Source organism: Macaca mulatta, chromosome 1 (genome assembly GCF_049350105.2).
Source record: "Macaca mulatta isolate MMU2019108-1 chromosome 1, T2T-MMU8v2.0, whole genome shotgun sequence".
Lineage (NCBI taxonomy): Eukaryota > Metazoa > Chordata > Mammalia > Primates > Cercopithecidae > Macaca > Macaca mulatta.
The window spans coordinates 194,391,189-194,407,153 of NC_133406.1; the positions used below are offsets into that span (position 1 = coordinate 194,391,189).

At 51.3% G+C, this 15,965-nt stretch overlaps 4 protein-coding genes and 1 long non-coding RNA gene across 11 annotated transcripts in view; 4 read left to right on the forward strand and 1 right to left on the reverse strand.

Annotated features, from left to right (window-relative positions):
* The window catches only part of POMGNT1 (protein O-linked mannose N-acetylglucosaminyltransferase 1 (beta 1,2-)), a 31,116-nt gene extending 30,727 nt beyond the window's left edge, over nucleotides 1-389 (forward strand). For all 6 annotated transcript variants that reach the window (XM_077958697.1, XM_077958709.1, XM_077958712.1 and 3 more), the window contains one exon: nucleotides 92-389. In XM_077958697.1, coding sequence (XP_077814823.1) covers nucleotides 92-353 — 262 coding nt within the window. In that variant the 3' untranslated portion in view covers nucleotides 354-389. The remainder of the gene's footprint in view (nucleotides 1-91) is intronic.
* Nucleotides 390-569: 180 nt separating this feature from the next.
* Nucleotides 570-2,816, forward strand: LOC114672613 (uncharacterized). Its single transcript, XR_003722992.2, has 3 exons — nucleotides 570-751; nucleotides 1,204-2,285; nucleotides 2,693-2,816. It is a non-coding gene; the product is annotated as an uncharacterized LOC114672613 (long non-coding RNA).
* Nucleotides 2,776-15,317, reverse strand: TSPAN1 (tetraspanin 1). 2 transcript variants are annotated; one of them, XM_077958765.1, is made up of 10 exons: nucleotides 15,160-15,289; nucleotides 13,689-13,829; nucleotides 8,149-8,280; nucleotides 7,640-7,704; nucleotides 4,328-4,534; nucleotides 4,057-4,131; nucleotides 3,842-3,940; nucleotides 3,613-3,765; nucleotides 3,422-3,505; nucleotides 2,776-3,246 (listed from the first exon to the last, which is right to left on the reverse strand). In XM_077958765.1, exons 4-10 carry the CDS (start codon nucleotides 7,694-7,696, stop codon nucleotides 3,199-3,201), a joined length of 723 nt encoding a protein of 240 aa, XP_077814891.1. In that variant the 5' UTR covers nucleotides 7,697-7,704; nucleotides 8,149-8,280; nucleotides 13,689-13,829; nucleotides 15,160-15,289; the 3' UTR covers nucleotides 2,776-3,198. The 2 variants fall into 2 exon arrangements, with proteins under 2 accessions (XP_077814891.1, XP_028690054.1); XM_028834221.2 differs by lacking the exon at nucleotides 13,689-13,829 and having other exon boundaries at nucleotides 15,160-15,317.
* Nucleotides 12,511-13,608, forward strand: P3R3URF (PIK3R3 upstream open reading frame). The gene is made up of 2 exons (XM_028834231.2): nucleotides 12,511-12,858; nucleotides 13,465-13,608. Exons 1-2 carry the CDS (start codon nucleotides 12,615-12,617, stop codon nucleotides 13,506-13,508), a joined length of 288 nt encoding a protein of 95 aa, XP_028690064.1. The 5' UTR covers nucleotides 12,511-12,614; the 3' UTR covers nucleotides 13,509-13,608.
* The window catches only part of PIK3R3 (phosphoinositide-3-kinase regulatory subunit 3), a 138,314-nt gene continuing 136,548 nt past the window's right edge, over nucleotides 14,200-15,965 (forward strand). The window contains exon 1 of the mRNA XM_077981228.1: nucleotides 14,200-14,260. The gene's annotated coding sequence lies outside the window, so the exon portion shown is untranslated. The remainder of the gene's footprint in view (nucleotides 14,261-15,965) is intronic.

Below are 15,965 nucleotides of genomic sequence, written 5' to 3' on the forward strand. Positions count from 1 at the left end.
ACTTCCTTGTTGGAGAAGGGCAGGAGAGTACCTGGGAATCATTGCGATCCCTAGCAGCTCATCCTGCCCTTTGAATACCCTCACTTTCCAGGCCTGGCTCAGAATCTAACCTATTTATTGACTGTCCTGTGGGCCTTGAAAACAGGCCGAACCTGGAGGGCCTGGATTTCTTTTTGGGCAGGAATGCTGCCCTGAGGGTGGGGCTGGCTCTTACTCAGGAAACTGCTGTGCCCAACCCATGGACAGGCCCAACTGGGGCCCACATGCTGACACAGACTCACTCAGACACCCTTAGACACTGGACCAGGCCTCCTCTCAGCATCCTCTTTGTCCAGCTTTCCAAAGCTGGATAAGTTGATCATTGATTAAAAAAGGAGAAGCCCTCTGGGGATGTGTCTTGTGATTGTGATTTTGTGGGTCGGGGGGTGCTGGAGGGAAGTGGTGGAGAGAATACTTGTGTTGGATGGTGAGTTTTCCTTACTGTCCTCCACAGAGTTTATCTTCCATTTGGGGCCATTTGGCCACCAGGGGATGCCAAACTCCAAGGTTTTTCCCCAACTCTACCCTAGGACAGCCTGACTTTAGCCCCGTCCTACTTGAGGCTTGGAGCAGCCACCCCACCTCTTCCCCACCGTTTAACCACCAGCCTGGTTCCTGCTTATCTTGCCTGGGCCGGGCACCTGCCCCAGAGATGGAGCAGGAGAGAACAAAAAGGGATACTTGGGAGTTGGAAGAGGAAATGGGAGAGCAGGTGTGCATAGTGGGGGTGGGAAGGAAGTGGATGGGACAGGACTGGGCAGGCATCATTCAAGAGACGGGCTAGGGTGAAGATGGAGATGTAGGAGCAAGGGTGTCTATGACCCTTAGAGCACTTTGCCATTCAGAATTCTCTATCCGGGCATTTTTGTGAAGAAATGGGTCATGGTCTTCATGACATTCTCACATAGCCAGTAACCCAAAGAGGTTAGGAAGATCGAAGTTAGTCATAGAGGCACCAGAAAATGGATGGGATTGTCCAGAGGCAGTGAATGAGAAAGCCCACAGCAGGGAAAAGGACATTTAAGGGGTCTGTGAAGGGCCTAATGTCAGGAGGGTGAGTGTAGACCACCTCTTCAGAAAGGGCCTGCCTGCCTCTGTACAAGTACAGTACTCCGGCTGGAACTCCAGCCCTCCTGCCTGCTCTCTGCCCTGCCTCTTTCACAGGTGCCTGGAGTCCAGCTCGGCGACAGCATGGGTGGTGTGTGGCTTGGACATATCTCGCCACCCTGACGCCTTCGTTGTTTGCTGGATCTGGAGATAGTGCTTGAGGTGGCACAGCAGCCAGGTTGAGCAGCAATTAGCCCATGATGAGGTGGAGGCCCGCCCTGGGCAAACAAATCCCGTGCAGCCTCCACACAGGCACCTGGTGGAGGGGAAGTGTGTGAGAGGCACAGTATGGTGGTGAAGGGGTGAGGCACGCTAGCTCCTCGCCCTGTCCTGCACCCTGGCAGGCTCCTGGTCTGCCCCTCACAGACCAGCTCTAAGGCACTCTTTGGTTCTGGTCAGGTCCGTCTTCCTTTCTGGGCTCAGCAAGAGGGTGGTGGTTCTGGGCTGTCCTGGAAAAGCTCAGGAAGAGAGTTACAGGGTTCAAAGGGAAGCAAGGAGGGGGACTGGTTCGTCAGGCTGGGCTTTGCTTGGTAGCAGACTCTGTACCCTCTCACCAGAGCCTCCCTCAGGCCTCTCACTCCTGGCTCAACAGTGATCAGGTCTGTATCAGAGACATTCTGGCCAGCTGCCCCTTCAAGTGGAACTAGTATCATATCAGCCAGGACTACACCAGGTGCTGGAGTTCTGGACCCAAATCTAGGCTGAGCTCCTCATGGAAGCCTGTGGGACTGGGGCAAGTCGCTTGGCCTTTCCTAGCCTCAGTTTCCTACCTGGAGCATAGGGATGGTTAGGGCTAAAGAAGAGATGAGGTCTAGGCCTGATGAGGTGGTTCACGCCTGTAATCCCAGCACTTTGGGAGGCCGAGGCAGGTGGATCACCTGAGGTCAGGAGTTCAAGACCAGCCTGGCCAACATGGTGAAACCCCGTCTCTACTAAAATTACAAAAAATTAGGCATGGTGGCGGGTGCCTGTAATCCCAGCTATTCAGGAGGCTGAGGCAGGAGGAACTGCTTGAACCCGGAGGCGGAGGCTGCAGTGAGCCGAGATCACACCATTGTACTCCAGCCTGGGCAACAAGAGTGAAACTCTGTCAAAAAAAAAAAAAAAAAAAGAAGAAGAAGAAGTCTGAAGAACACCAGGTATGCCAAGAGCAAATGAAACATGAAGTTCTTGCTGAGATCCCAGAAGCAGGGACAGATGTGGGGTTTTGCCTGAGTGGGAAAGGTAGGCAGCGTGGACCCTAGGAAGGGGGCTCCTGAAGGGCTTCCCAGCACCTAAGGAGTGACCCTTTCCCATTGACCTGGTAAGAATTCGGCACAAGCTTGTTATTTTCATAGCTTTCCAGTCCAGTGCCCCCACCCAGGAGGGGGTAGTTTCAGTCCAAAGTTCTCCCCATTATAAGGAGGCAGACTGGCCTAACCCAACTCTACTTCTTCACGCCCTCTCAGCCATTCCTCTTGGGTTCCCTCCCAGGCCTGGAACCCAAATGAAGGGGAGAAATAACTACTTCTGACCCCCAACCCCACCCTACTTCCCTCCTTTGCAGGGCCTTCTGAGTTGGCAGCTCCACAGGAATCTCAGACCAGTTTAGACCCCTCTCCCCAAGGATACATGAAGAGTTCAACTGGCAACATTGTAACTGGTTTATGCATTTTGAAGTGCTTTCTACATATCCGCCCAGAGGCTCTGCTGATTTCACTTATGCCCAGGCTATAAAATGCTTTCCTCTCATCCCCCAGTAGAGCACTGGGATCACTACTAGGCCTAGGGGCGTTTCAAGGGTTTAATAGACTGGGGGAATGGGCAACAGAACTGGCTACCTTAGAGGCTCTGGAATGCCCCCCACCCACCCACCCGCCAATGAAAGGAAAGTCAGGCACTGCCTAAAAGGAGTGGTCCCTATCTAGCCCCAAGTCTGGAGCAGGAAGGGCAGGTCCACTCTGGCCCAAGTGACATTGTTAGATCCTGACACTTCCCCCATCACTGCTTCTTGCCAGGGTGCCTCTTCACAGTTCCCATGTGGCAGCAGTAGTGGCAGAGGCAGAAGTGTACTTATTGTAGATTGCAGTACAGATACATGGACACAATCATGGCAGCCAGCTGGAGAGGGAGGAACAGGGAGAGATGAGGGGACATGATAGGGATCCTGAAGCCTGTCCCACAGACACCCTACCTGAGGCCCAATTAGGTCTGTTTCCTCCAGGGAGGCCTCAGATGGGTTGAGCAGCCCTGGTCTCGTGCCCATATCCCAGTCCCAGCCTCCTCATCTGCTTACCTCGAGGCCCCCAATTCCAGCTGCCACACCACCCACAGTGACTGCATTAGTTCGGATGTCATACAAAAGCTGTTGGAAACAACCCTTCAGGAAGAGAAAAGAGCATTTATAGTTGGCAGCTGCCCTACTCCCATCCCTGTTTGCCACTCTGAGGCCATGAAAACTCCCCACCCACTTGTGCCAGCCCACACCTCTACTTTTTGGTTGTCAGCCTTTTCCTTGGTGCAGGTTTCATTGACTGTGTTGGTGACGTTATTGCAACAGAATGGGGGAAAGGCATTGTTCTCTCTGACGTAGGGCGAGTCCTCAAAATCCGTGTAGTTGGTGAAGCCACAGCACTTGAGCTGGAGACAAGATGAGGGTGGAGGTGGGGCCTTGCTTCTTCCTCTCCACCCCAAAACCTCCCCCAGCCAACCTTACCTCTGTCATGGTGGTGTTCCACACTTGAGTGAAGTCTTTCTGGGAACCATAGTCTTTCTTGATGGCAGGCACTACCAGCAACGTCAGGAAGTGCTCAGCCTGGGTGAGGCAGGCCAGTGTTTAGGGGTTGGTACAGAAGGTGGCCATTCACAGGCCACAGCCCACTCCCAGGGTTTTGCCCAATTTTCTTCCCTTCCTCCATCCCAGTGTCTCACCATTGTGGTGTACACCAAGGCGACCACAGCAGCTGCAACCTCAGCAATGAAGATGAGGAGGAGGATGAAGAAGAACTGAGTGGGGAACAGGGATCTGGATTTTAGGGAGAGACAGTCCCTCGAGCCCTCCTTGCCCTAATCCACCCCCCGAAAAAGTGAGACAGAGGCCTTAGCCTAGGGGAGTCCAAAGCAGAGTTTGGGAACCCCAGGGCCTGGTGTCAAGGGCAAGGGGACTCTTGGTCATGGGCCTGTGGAGCTGGGTTTGACACACCGTCATGAGGGCACACTTGCTCTCAGTCTGAGCACCATAGCAGCCCAGGAAACCAAGAGCAAAGACCACAGCGCCGGCTGCGATGAGGAAGTAGCCCACGTTGACAAACTGCATGGCACTGGACGACAGCGGCCCGAAGATCTTCAGAAAGGATGCCCCATCGATTGACACCCAGATGCCCACTGCCAACAGGGCCGCACCACACAGCTGGGGAGAGAGACGTCAGGCAGGCCTTAAACAGTGCTGACAAGTAGCTTACTACCACACAGTTGAGTAAGAAGGATGGGAGCCGAGAAACTTCCCTCTTTATTGACTAGGGAGTCTAAAACCTCATCCTGTAAGGAGGGGAACATCCTCTAGAGCCAGAAAAATGGGAGCTGGGATGTGCATAGCTAGGATCAGGCTGCACACTTGGGCAGATATAAAGGCGATCAGGGGTTCTAGAAATATCCGCAGGGTAGGGGGAGGGGCAAACCTTTCCCTTACTGCTGCCAGGGTCCTGCCACATAGCTAGGATTGAAAACAGGCAGATGAGGTACCAGCCTCCTATTTCCTTTCTGGGTGAGAGGTGCCTAGAACATCTCTGTCCTCTGATAGGTGGAGACGGGGCGGTAGCAGAACAGGCTCAACAGTCACCATAGTAATAGAGGCAGGGCTGAGGTTCCACCTGCTGGCAACCTTGGAGAGGGAGGAGTTTGAGAAGGTTCACCCACCTGAGGCCCCATTTGGCTCCCCTCTAGAATCCAACTTCAGGCCTCATCCAGACAAGACCTCCTTGCCTCACAAGAGGAAAGTGAGGCACTAGTGGGAATACAGCCAGAGTTTCTCTTAAAGGCTGTCTAACTTAACTCCAAACCTCAGCGGGAATCCTGAGGCCCAGATTGAGGAGGGCCCTGTGTAGTTGCCACACATCTTAGAGCAAAGTCTCCCGGCCCAGGGCCTCAGTGGATGAATCAGCCTGACACCACCTTGGTGCCTAGTCCTCACTTGCCAGGAATAAAAGCTGAGACTAGAACGGGAAGTGAGGTGGCAGATTGTGGCTGGATTCCAGGCATGTTTGCCCAAGGACAGAAAGCTGGACTTCTAGCCTGCAGGGTCAAATTTCAAGGAGCTGGAGGTCTGCCCTATCCTGCTCTGCCCAGCCTGGCAAGGTCTGGGTAAGAGAGGCCAGAAATCAAACCGGATTTGCCTTTAACCCTCTCAGGGCAGAGCCTCTGCTATCCAAATCCCTGGAATCCTATTGCCTCCTCCAGATACATGGATAAAGACTAGTTCAGGACTGGCACAGTGGCTCATGCCTATAATCCCAGCACTTTGGGAGGCCGAGGTGGGAGAATCACTTGAGCCCAGGAGTTCGAGACCAGCCTGGGCAACATAGTGAGACCGCTTCTACAAAAACATTTTTTTTTTTTTTTAAATTAGCTGAGTATGGTGGCACACTCCTGTAGTCCTAGATACTCAGGAGGCTGAGTGAGGTAGGAGAATCCCTTGAGCCCAGGAGGTTGAGGCTGCAGTAAGCCAGAATCATGCCACTGCACTCCAGCCTGGGTAACAGAGCAAGATCCTGTCTCAAAGAAACAAACAACAACAACAACAACAAAAACAAGTTCCCTGCAGCCAAAGGAAGCCCAAGGCACAGACCACATCAGAACTAGAGAATCTATCCATGCTTCTAAACTAATCAATATGTATATAAACTCTGTCACCCAGACTGGAGTGCAGTGGTGTAAACTTGGCTCACTGCAACCTCCATCTCCTGGGTTCAAGTGATTGTCCTTCCTCAGCCTCCCGAGTAGCTGGGATTACAGGCATGCGCCACCACATTTTTGTATTTTCAGTAGAGACGGGGTTTCACCATATTGGCCAGGCTGGTCTCAAACTCCCGAGCTCAACTAATCTGCCCACCTCAGCTTCCCAGAGTGCTGGGATTACAGTCGTGAGCTACTGCGCCCAGCCCACTTCCTCACTTTTACTTACGCTAACCTACTCTAATGTGGCTCGGGTCTCTGGTGACATACTGTGCTAAATCCAGTGAACATTTCATGGGCCATATTCTCCTTGACCTCTCTGATAGCTTGCTCTCCTTGTTTTCCTCTCCCCCCTCCCACTGCTCCTTCTCCATCTCCTTCACAGTGGCTTTTTTTTTTTTGGGGGGGGGGCTTATCCCTAATAAATTGGGTTTCCCAGAGTTCACTTTCCAAGTGTTCTCATCCACTCCCATGGCTTCAGTGGCTACCTGTGTGCACATGAGTTTCAAATACCCATGGCCAGCTCCAATCTGAGCTGTACCTCCACTGGGTACACGGCTGCCAGTGGGACATCCCCTCCCACAAACGGGGCCCCACCCCCTGCCATCTGGGTTGCTCATGCCAGAGATATGGGCGTCATCTCCAAGACCTCTGTCTCCCTTGCCCCTTCTTCTACCCCTCAGCCATCATCCTAGAGCTTTGGCCTTTGTCCACTTTTCCGTTTCTCCCTATCTCCACCACCATCTCCAGGATTTATGCCTCATGGCTCAGCTTCTCAAACATGCCCTATGCAATCTGTTTCTGGTTTTCTGAACGATATCGAGTTTCATTACTTCTGGCCCTTTATGCAAGCTTTACAACTCCCCCACCAAGCGCAATTTCCCAGCTTCAGCTATTTCCTCCAGGAAGTATTCTCCAACCAGGCTAAGTTCAGGCTCCTAAAACCTCCGTCCTAAGCCCAAACACACTGTGTTGTTATTATCTGCCTATCTGGCTTATTGGAGCTGAGCTCCTTCAGGGCAGAGAAAGGCTTTGCTTACCTGCCACCCCAGCACCCCTCATGGTATCCTAGACAATGAATGTTTGTCAAATGAATAAGGGCTGCTTGAGATAGACCCTTTGCTCTGATGAGATGTAGGCCCTCCCACCTTTCAGCTCCTCATCATACAGAAGAATTTCCTCTGTACTGAATTTCCTTCTGTGCTAGGTGAACTTGGGTGGAGCCCTCCTATTTTCTGGGCCCCCAGTGCCTATAAAGGGGGGAGAATCATTCCTGGGAGCTTACTCTGCCCTGCCTGAAGCCTGGGCTAAAGCTTTGTGGGAGAGAGGCATTGCCCCGAGCTTCTCCATCCCCTTTTTCATACACACCCCTGTATGGCAACCTGGGGGCTGCTGGGACTAGGAATCAGCAGCATTTGGGGAGATCTCTGCATCCCACTCATATGGGGACACTTGCAGGACAAAGCCTGGGCATAGCAGTCTCCCATTCCCCAACTTAGTCTCTGCTCAGCTTGTGACCTGCTGCTGTGGGCAGCCCCGAAGAGTCCACAATGTCCATACTTACAAAGATGAGCAAATTGAAGAGGATCATTATGGTCTTAATGAAGCTGAAGCACTGCATGGTGGCTCCTGGGAAGCAGACATGTGCGAGTTAGGGCCTTGTTTCCCCTGGCCCCACCTGGGCTGGCCCTGGCTTCAGATATTCAGCCAGATATGCCAGACCCCAGGATCCTGAACCCATATCTCACCAAGCTTCTCCTGTACCTGGTCTGACACCACGGACCTTTTCCCAGTTTCTATCCTAACACCCTTACCCCTCTATACTACCCAGGACCTCCACCCGCACCTGACACTCTGAGATCCTAACACCCCAGGTTCCTCCACCTGCACACCCAGCCTGACTCCCATGCTGCAAGTCACTCCATGCCCTTTCCTGGCACCTGTATATCCTGTGCTCCTCCCCACACTAACCCCAGACCCTCTCAGAACCCTCACTAGAGCCTCTCCAGCTTCCCAAACCTGTTTCCAGATTGATATTTCTTCACAGGATAATCTCTATCCCTATCCCATTACCTGTTCAGGGCTCTTGGCAGCGAGTTCTGAAAGAGGGAACTGCTGAGGCTCACAAAGGACAGAGCAGCTCCAGGGAGTTGCCACTGAGTGGTCAGGCAGAGGGACGCCTGGCTCTCACACACCACTGCTCACCTGCAGGAAGGGTAGGAGCTTTAAAGCCTCCTTCTGCCCGCCTGCTGGCCCCACCCATGGCCAGTTAGCCTCAACTTGCCCCTGCTGCCCCCTGCTGCCTGGAGACCGATCCCCACAACCACCGCCTCAGCAGGCCTCCGCCTGGCAACACCAGCCCTGGGCAACGTCCCTCCTGATCTCAAGCAGCAGCCCAGGGCTGGGGTAAGTGACTCCCCAGAATGTCTGTGTGCCCTCCACCACAACAGTGCAATGTGCTTCTTACCCTGCACCTGCTGATACACTCATACATACCCTCTGTGCTCATGCTCACATGCACACGCATCTGCCCATGCTGCCATCCATATGTTCACACAGCAAGCACCCAGTTACATACATAAACATGTACGAGTATTCCTGAATGCACTTGAGTGTGCGTGTGTGCGTGCATGCGCACACATGCACACTAAACTCTTTGTGGACTGACTCCCAGCAACTAACAAACAACAGAATAATATCTGACGTATGTACTTACGTATCTCTCTGTCATACACACACACACACACATATACACACACACACTCCCTCTCTCTCACTTTCAAGGAAATGACCGAGATTTGGCAGCTTCTGCTCTCTCCTCTGAGTAGCAAATAGTTCCTAATCCTCTTCGCTCCATAAAACCTCACATTCCCCATTTTCCCCTCTCTTTATCTTTGCATCTCCTCTCCCTCCCCATCTTTTTATTTTTCCCCTTCCCAGTCTTCTCTTAGCTCTCTGTGTACACCCCTTCCCTTTCTGCCAGTAGGTGGCACCACGGTCCCATGAAGGAGCCACCCACAGTTCCAAGGCTCCGTGATCCCATCTTTATCATTCCTAGTGGGGCTGCCTGACTGCTTCCTGCTCCAGCACTCCTGATGTAGAGGTGGGGGGAAAAGTCCTGGCTTCCGGGTCATTCAGACCAGGCGCTGGAATCCTGGCTCCATCGCTTATGAACTGTGTGACCCTGGGGACTTTTTTAGACTTGGTTTTAAACTGTTTGCTGGTCTTCTGTGTAACAATAGTTACGGGCTTTTCTTTTTTTTTTTTTTTTTTTTGAGACGGAGTCTCGCTCTGTCGCCCAGGCTGGAGTGTAGTGGCCGGATCTCAGCTCACTGCAAGCTCTGCCTCCCGGGTTCACGCCATTCTCCTGCCTCAGCCTCCTGAGTAGCTGGGACTACAGGCGCCGCCACCTCGCCCGGCTAGTTTTTTTGTATTTTTAGTAGAGACGGGGTTTCACCGTGTTAGCCAGGATGGTCGCGATCTCCTGACCTCGTGATCCACCCGTCTCGGCCTCCCAAAGTGCTGGGATTACAGGCTTGAGCCACCGCGCCCGGCCTAGTTATGGGCTTTTCAAGTGAGATTTTCTTCCTGCTCTGGAAGGGAGGGACAGTAGGAAATGAGCACAGAGCAAGAAGGTCAAAGTGGAGAGAGTCACAGGCAGTGGGGCTACGAGATGGAGGAAATTCAATTTTTTTTTTTTTTTTTTGAGACAGGGTCTTGCTCTGTTGCCCAGGTTGGAGTGTAGTGGCACCATCACGACTCACTGCAGCCTTAACCTCCTGAGCTCCAATCAGCCTCCCAAGTAGCCGGGACCACAGGTATTTGCCACAACGTCCAGTGAATTTTTTTTTTTTTAAACAGACTAGGTCTTGCTATGCTGTCCAGGCTGGTCTTGAACTGGGCCCAATTGATCCTCTTACCTCAGCCTCCTAAAGTGATAGGATTACAGGCATCAGCCACTGTGCCCAGCTGAGGAAGTGGATTTCTAAGTTTGTTTTGTTTTTATAGTGGACGAAGGCAGCTGAAGAGACAGAAGAGAGAGGGGCTAATAGTATTACAGACTACACTAATAATACTGATCATATTTTAAATGTCTTGCATATATTAAGGCTTTTTTTCCTCTTCACAACCATCTCATGAGATAGACTTTCTTATCTCCATTTTTAAATATGGGGAAACAGAAGCACCAAAGGGTCAGGTACTTGCCATGATCACACAGGTTGTAAGTGGCAGAACCAGGATTCAATCCCAGTTAGCCTGGCACCAGAGTCTACATCTTAACCACCAAGCAGACTCTCTACACTGATGGAATCTCTAAGGAGGCAGGCAAGGCTGGTTTCCATAAAGAGCAAGGGAACAGGCCTTGGTCTGACCTGAGGAAGAGGAGGAGCAGGGGCAGGTGGGTTTGTAATTACAGTTGCTAGAAGCTGATGGAAGCAAGGTCATATTGTAAGCCTGAGGATGGCAAGAGTAGAGGCTGGAGAAGGGGATGGGGGAAAGATGAGGTTTGTGAGGGTGGTACTAAGGGTCCTACAGAGTCCTGCAGGAACAGAAAGGAGGGTGAAGCTGGGAAGGGGGCCTTTGAGGAGCAGAGTAACAGGGAAAGGAAGAAGGGACTGAGGAGTGGAAGGAGAAGGAGAAAGTCTTTTTTTTTTTTTTTTGACAGAGTCTCACTATGTTGCCCAGGCTGGAATCCAGTGGCACAATCTTGGCTCACTGCAACCTCCGCCTCCCAGTTTGAAGCGATTCTCCTGCCTTAGTCTCCTGAGTAGCTGGGATTCTAGATGCACACCACCACACTCGGCTAATTTTTGTATTTTTAGTAGAGACAGGGTTTCACCATGTTGGCCAGGCCAGTCTCGAGCTCCTGGCCTCAAGTGATCCACCCACCTCAGGCTCCCAAAGTGCTGGAATTACAGGCATGAGCCACCGCACCTGGCAGCTTTCTCTTTCATTCTCAGGAAGAATTGGGACCAGATTACATTCATCTATGGCCCTGGTGCTCAGCACATATGAAGTTGTTAGTGAACATTTTCTGAATGAATGAGTGCAGAATAATGACAGTTAAGTGCTCTGGGTTTTGGATCTTGATCATCATGGATTTGCTTCCTGCCTGCCTCTAATTGTGAGACTTCACCTCGCTGAGCCTCAGTTTCCTTATACAGTGGATCCTCATTATTCACAGATTCCATACCTATGAATTTGCCTGCTTACTGAAATTTATTTGTCATTCTCAAACCAATACTTGTGGTACTTTTGCAGTCATTAATGGACATGAGCAGAAAGGCAAAAAATTTCAGCCATCCAACACACATATTTCCAGCTGAGGTCTGTTGAACAATAAGACCCTCTGTCTTCTTATTTCAGCTTTCATAGATAAACAAATGTGATTTTTGGTGGTCTATTTAGTGCCGCGTATTCTCACATTTTTTGGTGTTTTTTGTTGGTGATTTTACTGTCTCAAATGGTCCCCAGTTGCAGTGCTGAAGTGCTCGCTAGTGTTTCTAAGTACAAGAAGGCTGTGATGTGCCTTATAGGGGAAATACATGCTTTAGATAAGTTTCATTCAGGCACAAGTTATAACACTGTTGGCTGTGAGTTCAATGTCAGTGACTTAGCTCTCTCTCTCTCTATATAAATATATACGTATATATATAATTTTTTTTTTTTTTTTGGAGACAGAGTTTCACTCTTGTTGCCCAGGCTGGAGTGCAATCGTGCGATCTGGGCTCACTGCAATCTCCACCTCCTGAGTTCAAGCTATTCTCCTGCCTCAGCCTCCTGAGTAGCTAGAACTACAGGCACCTGCCACCACACCCAGCTAATTTTTGTATTTTTAGTAGAGACGGGGTTTTGCCATGTTGACCAGGCTGGTCTTGAATTCCTGACGTCAGGTGATCCGCCCACCTCGGCCTTCCAAAGTGCTGGGATTACAGGCATGAGCCACTATGCCCAGCCAACAATGTGTGTTAAATAAGGTGTCTCCACACATAAAATCAGGTTATATATATAGATCAGTTGACAAAAATATTGTGACCAGAGGGTTTCAGGAACCTAACCTCGCATTTACCCTTTTTTCAGTATTTAGTGTTTGTGGTGACTTTATAGAACATTACTGGGAATAATGAGAATTGACTGTATATAAATAGGTACAATGGTGGCATATCCTTAAAAGTAGCTGTGAGATTAAATGAGATAACGTTGGTAAAGTGCTTAGCACAGTGTCTGGCACGTAGTAAGGGCTCAAAAGACATTGTTAATATTGTTACTATATGGATAAGTGAGAAAGTGAGGAAGTGAGTTCCCCCTCTAGAGCCTCTCTCCCAGGGGGCCAAAGTGAGGCTGTCTGGGTGTTGGGCTGGCTTTTAGGCCAGACCCAATAGAGAAGATTGTGAAGGAGCCTGACCCATGAGGAGGGGTCAGGGCCCACGACTTGTAATAAAGGGCCCTGCCCTTATGCAGACTTTATATGTCATAGAGGCCTCAGCTACCCTGGCCACCAGCATCCCCCAGGCACAGTGCAGAAGCTCCCTGTGCCCATGGGGCCATCTCGGCTTGTCCGTGGCCCTCGGCCCCAGGGCATGCGTTCCCCCTACCGCAGACCAGGTATGGGCTGGCCCAGGCCCCGGTTTCCCAGGATGTTCAAGTGTAGCCGCAGAAGATACCAGCAGGGTGTCCAAGGTCGAACTGCCAGCAGGGCAGCCACCAATCCTGCCACCATGGCCACGGGTATCAACAACACCCACACTGACACCACCATAGTGTGGATCTTCCCACCTCAAGGTTAGCCAGGGGGCCTGTGAGCCAGGGTGGGGTTTTAAAAAACAGAGCCACTAGACTGGGCGCGGTGGCTCACGCCTGCAATCCTGGCACTTTGGGAGGCTGAGGTGGGCAGATCACAAGGTCAGAAGATCGAGACTATCCTGGCTAACACAGTGAAATCCCATCTGTACTAAAAATACAAAAAAATTTAGCCAGGTGTGATGGCATGCGTCTGTAGTCCCAGCTACTTGGGAGGCTGAGGCAGGAGAATCGCTTGAATCCGGGAGGCGGAGGTTGCAACGAGCCAAGATTGTACCAGTGCACTCCAGCCTGGGCAACAGAGTGAGACTCTGTCTCAAAAAACAAACAAACAAACAAAAAAACCCAGAGCCACTGAAGATTTCCCTACCTGGTTCTGTTTAGGCACTCCAAAGGATGATCTCTGTGAAATACCACCCCTACATGTATGGTGGACTCTTGATGGCAGGCACCCTAAAGTGCTGGCAGCCTTAATGGAGGATGGATTGGCTGGAAGCAGAGGGTTTGGGAAGGGGCTAAATCCAAGGGGCAGGGAACTTCCAGAACTGCTGCTTTCCTCACACTCTTCCCTCTCCTTCCTCTCCTCAGTTCTCAGACATCTCAGGCAACCTGGGATTTTTCTGATCCTCTAGAAGTGCCCAGAAGCTAGCACAGAAGCCTGGCTTGCCCTGGACCCGCATCTCCTAGGGGCCGTGGGGGTGGTGAGCAACAAATACAATCATTCTGCTCAAACTGCCTTATTCCTCACGCACGGAGGTGTTAACCAGCTGACTATGCAGGGTGTAAGGGGAGGGTTAGGGCTGAATACTTACAGGGAAAAGCTTCAGTGACCACAGCAGGGATCATAGTTAAGACAGTAGGAGGACAGGACAAGGTCAGCAACATAGACCATCTTTGGTCTCAGCTCTTGATCTGCCCCATGAAGTAGGGGCTCTCTTGCCTCACGCTCCTAACTGCACAGGGAGAAGGGTCTCTGTAAACATCTTAGAAGGTATTGGGAGGCACAGATCAGAGAGGGATAGGATGGAAGACTGAACCCTAAGAGTACACAAGTATGAGGTGGATGTGAGGTGGTTGTGCCTCTGTGTGCCTGTGATGCTCAGCGTGGAGGTGGAGCTGCTGGTGTGTGTGTCTGAGGCCGGGAGAATGGGAGTATAAGCAGATGTGGCTGAATGTGCCTTTGTGATTGAATGTGCCTCTGTGACTGACTGTGAGTGTCAAGGAGTGTTTGTGAGGGTATGGTTGTGCCGGAGAGGACATCAGCCCTGGTAAGAAAAATGAAGGTCAGGAGGGGGATGGGGAACAGCTTAAAGGAGGAGAATGTGGAGAAGGGTGAGATTCTGAGAAAGGCATACTACCTTCAGCCCTTCAACCATTCTCTGAGGTCAGTGTTTTCCAGAACTGGCAGCTGAGCTGGGGTGCTTAGGGGTGGGGCAAGACTGAGTTTGAGCCCAGAAAGTAGGGAGGGTGCTAAGCTCTCTGGCCTGGGGATTTTCCATTTGGATTTCTGAGTGTGTGCTCATGTGTCACTGGCTGTAACCGGATTTCTGTGGGGTTGTGTCTTAGTAGCTGGGAACGTTGTGTGGGACTCTGTCTCTAATATGTTGCATTATGCATGGGTTAATGTGTGTTGCACCAGTCCGAGATCTGGCTCCATTTCCAGGCCTACCTTCCCAGGGGGCTAGGGAAGGGAGTGAACCCTGAGAGTTTCGGTGGCCTGGCGCCCTGGGGTTCAGGAAGCCTGGCTAATGTCCTTTGCTGCCTGTGAAGGGAAAGTGAATTGTGCCTATGTCTGTCTACCCCAACTCTTGCCAGAGACTGGGACCCTCAGGGGGGTTGAGGTAGAAAATTCACTGACACACCATGCCCAGACAGTGCTGGGCTCCTCAGGGTATGGGATGGGGATTACTGGACATCAGACAAACCTAGAAGGTGCTTGGGCCATGCTCAAGGGCCCAGGAGGGGCCATACATATAAAGATAATTGACACAGTTCACAAACACATGCAGACATGTAAATATAAGTGAACTCATAGACACACACTGCAACAAACGCACACATGCATGCAAGCACATACTATAAGCAGATATACACAGACACAAATGCACAGATCCCCACACGACATATGTAACAACACATATGCATGCCTCTAAATGAACACACACACACAGAAATATGTATGCGCCCAGACACAAGCACACAAGCATCCAGATGCAGACACATGCCTTCACACTCATGCAAACCCAGGCACACACAGACATACATGCATGCAGACACACTCACCAGACTTCCCTGCCCCTGCGGCCCTGGGACGCAGAAGCCTCCCTCCCCTACATGAGAGTGTATAATATGTGTGTGTGCATGCACTCATGCCCACACTTGTGTCTATGTGTATCTGTGTCTGTGAGAGTGTGTGTTTGTGCTCGAGTGTGTGTATGATGGGGGTGCTAAGCTGTGGGAACCAGATGACATCATCTCTTCCAGCTATTTTTAGCTGTATCTGCAATGATGTCTCCTTCACTGCCCCTCCCCCTTCAGGTTCCTAATTCTCCTCCCCATCTAGGCTCCCAGAGGCAGCAGCAGCCAGAGGGCATCCACCACCTCAGTTTAGGTGACTTCCCGGATGACTGGGTGCCGCCCACTCTCTCCCACCCTGCCAGAGTTCCCTGGAGGCTGAGAACACCAGGCTCTCAGGCTGGAAGGGCCTGAGTTAGCTGAGCTGACCTAGATGGTCTCCACCCCTTGGGGTGCCTCTGCTTCTGCTTTTCAATCTGCAACTCTGTGTCAGTCAACAGTGTCTGCTATGTGCCAGGGATGGTGCTAAATTCTGGAGATACAGCAGTGAGCAAGGCAGTGGGAGTTCTTTCCTAGAGCAGTTATAGCTCAGAGAGAGACACATTACACAGATTATACAAGCTCTTCTTTAAATTGTGAGGAGGCCTCTGAGCACTGGTAACAGGGGCTCCTAGTCTGAGATGATGTTCTCTGCCTCTCTCTGTTCTTCCTTCTCCCATAGGTAGGATAACCTGAGGAAACCAGAGGGAACACACCCCTTACCTTGCACCCTTCATCCTAACAACTGTATCTCC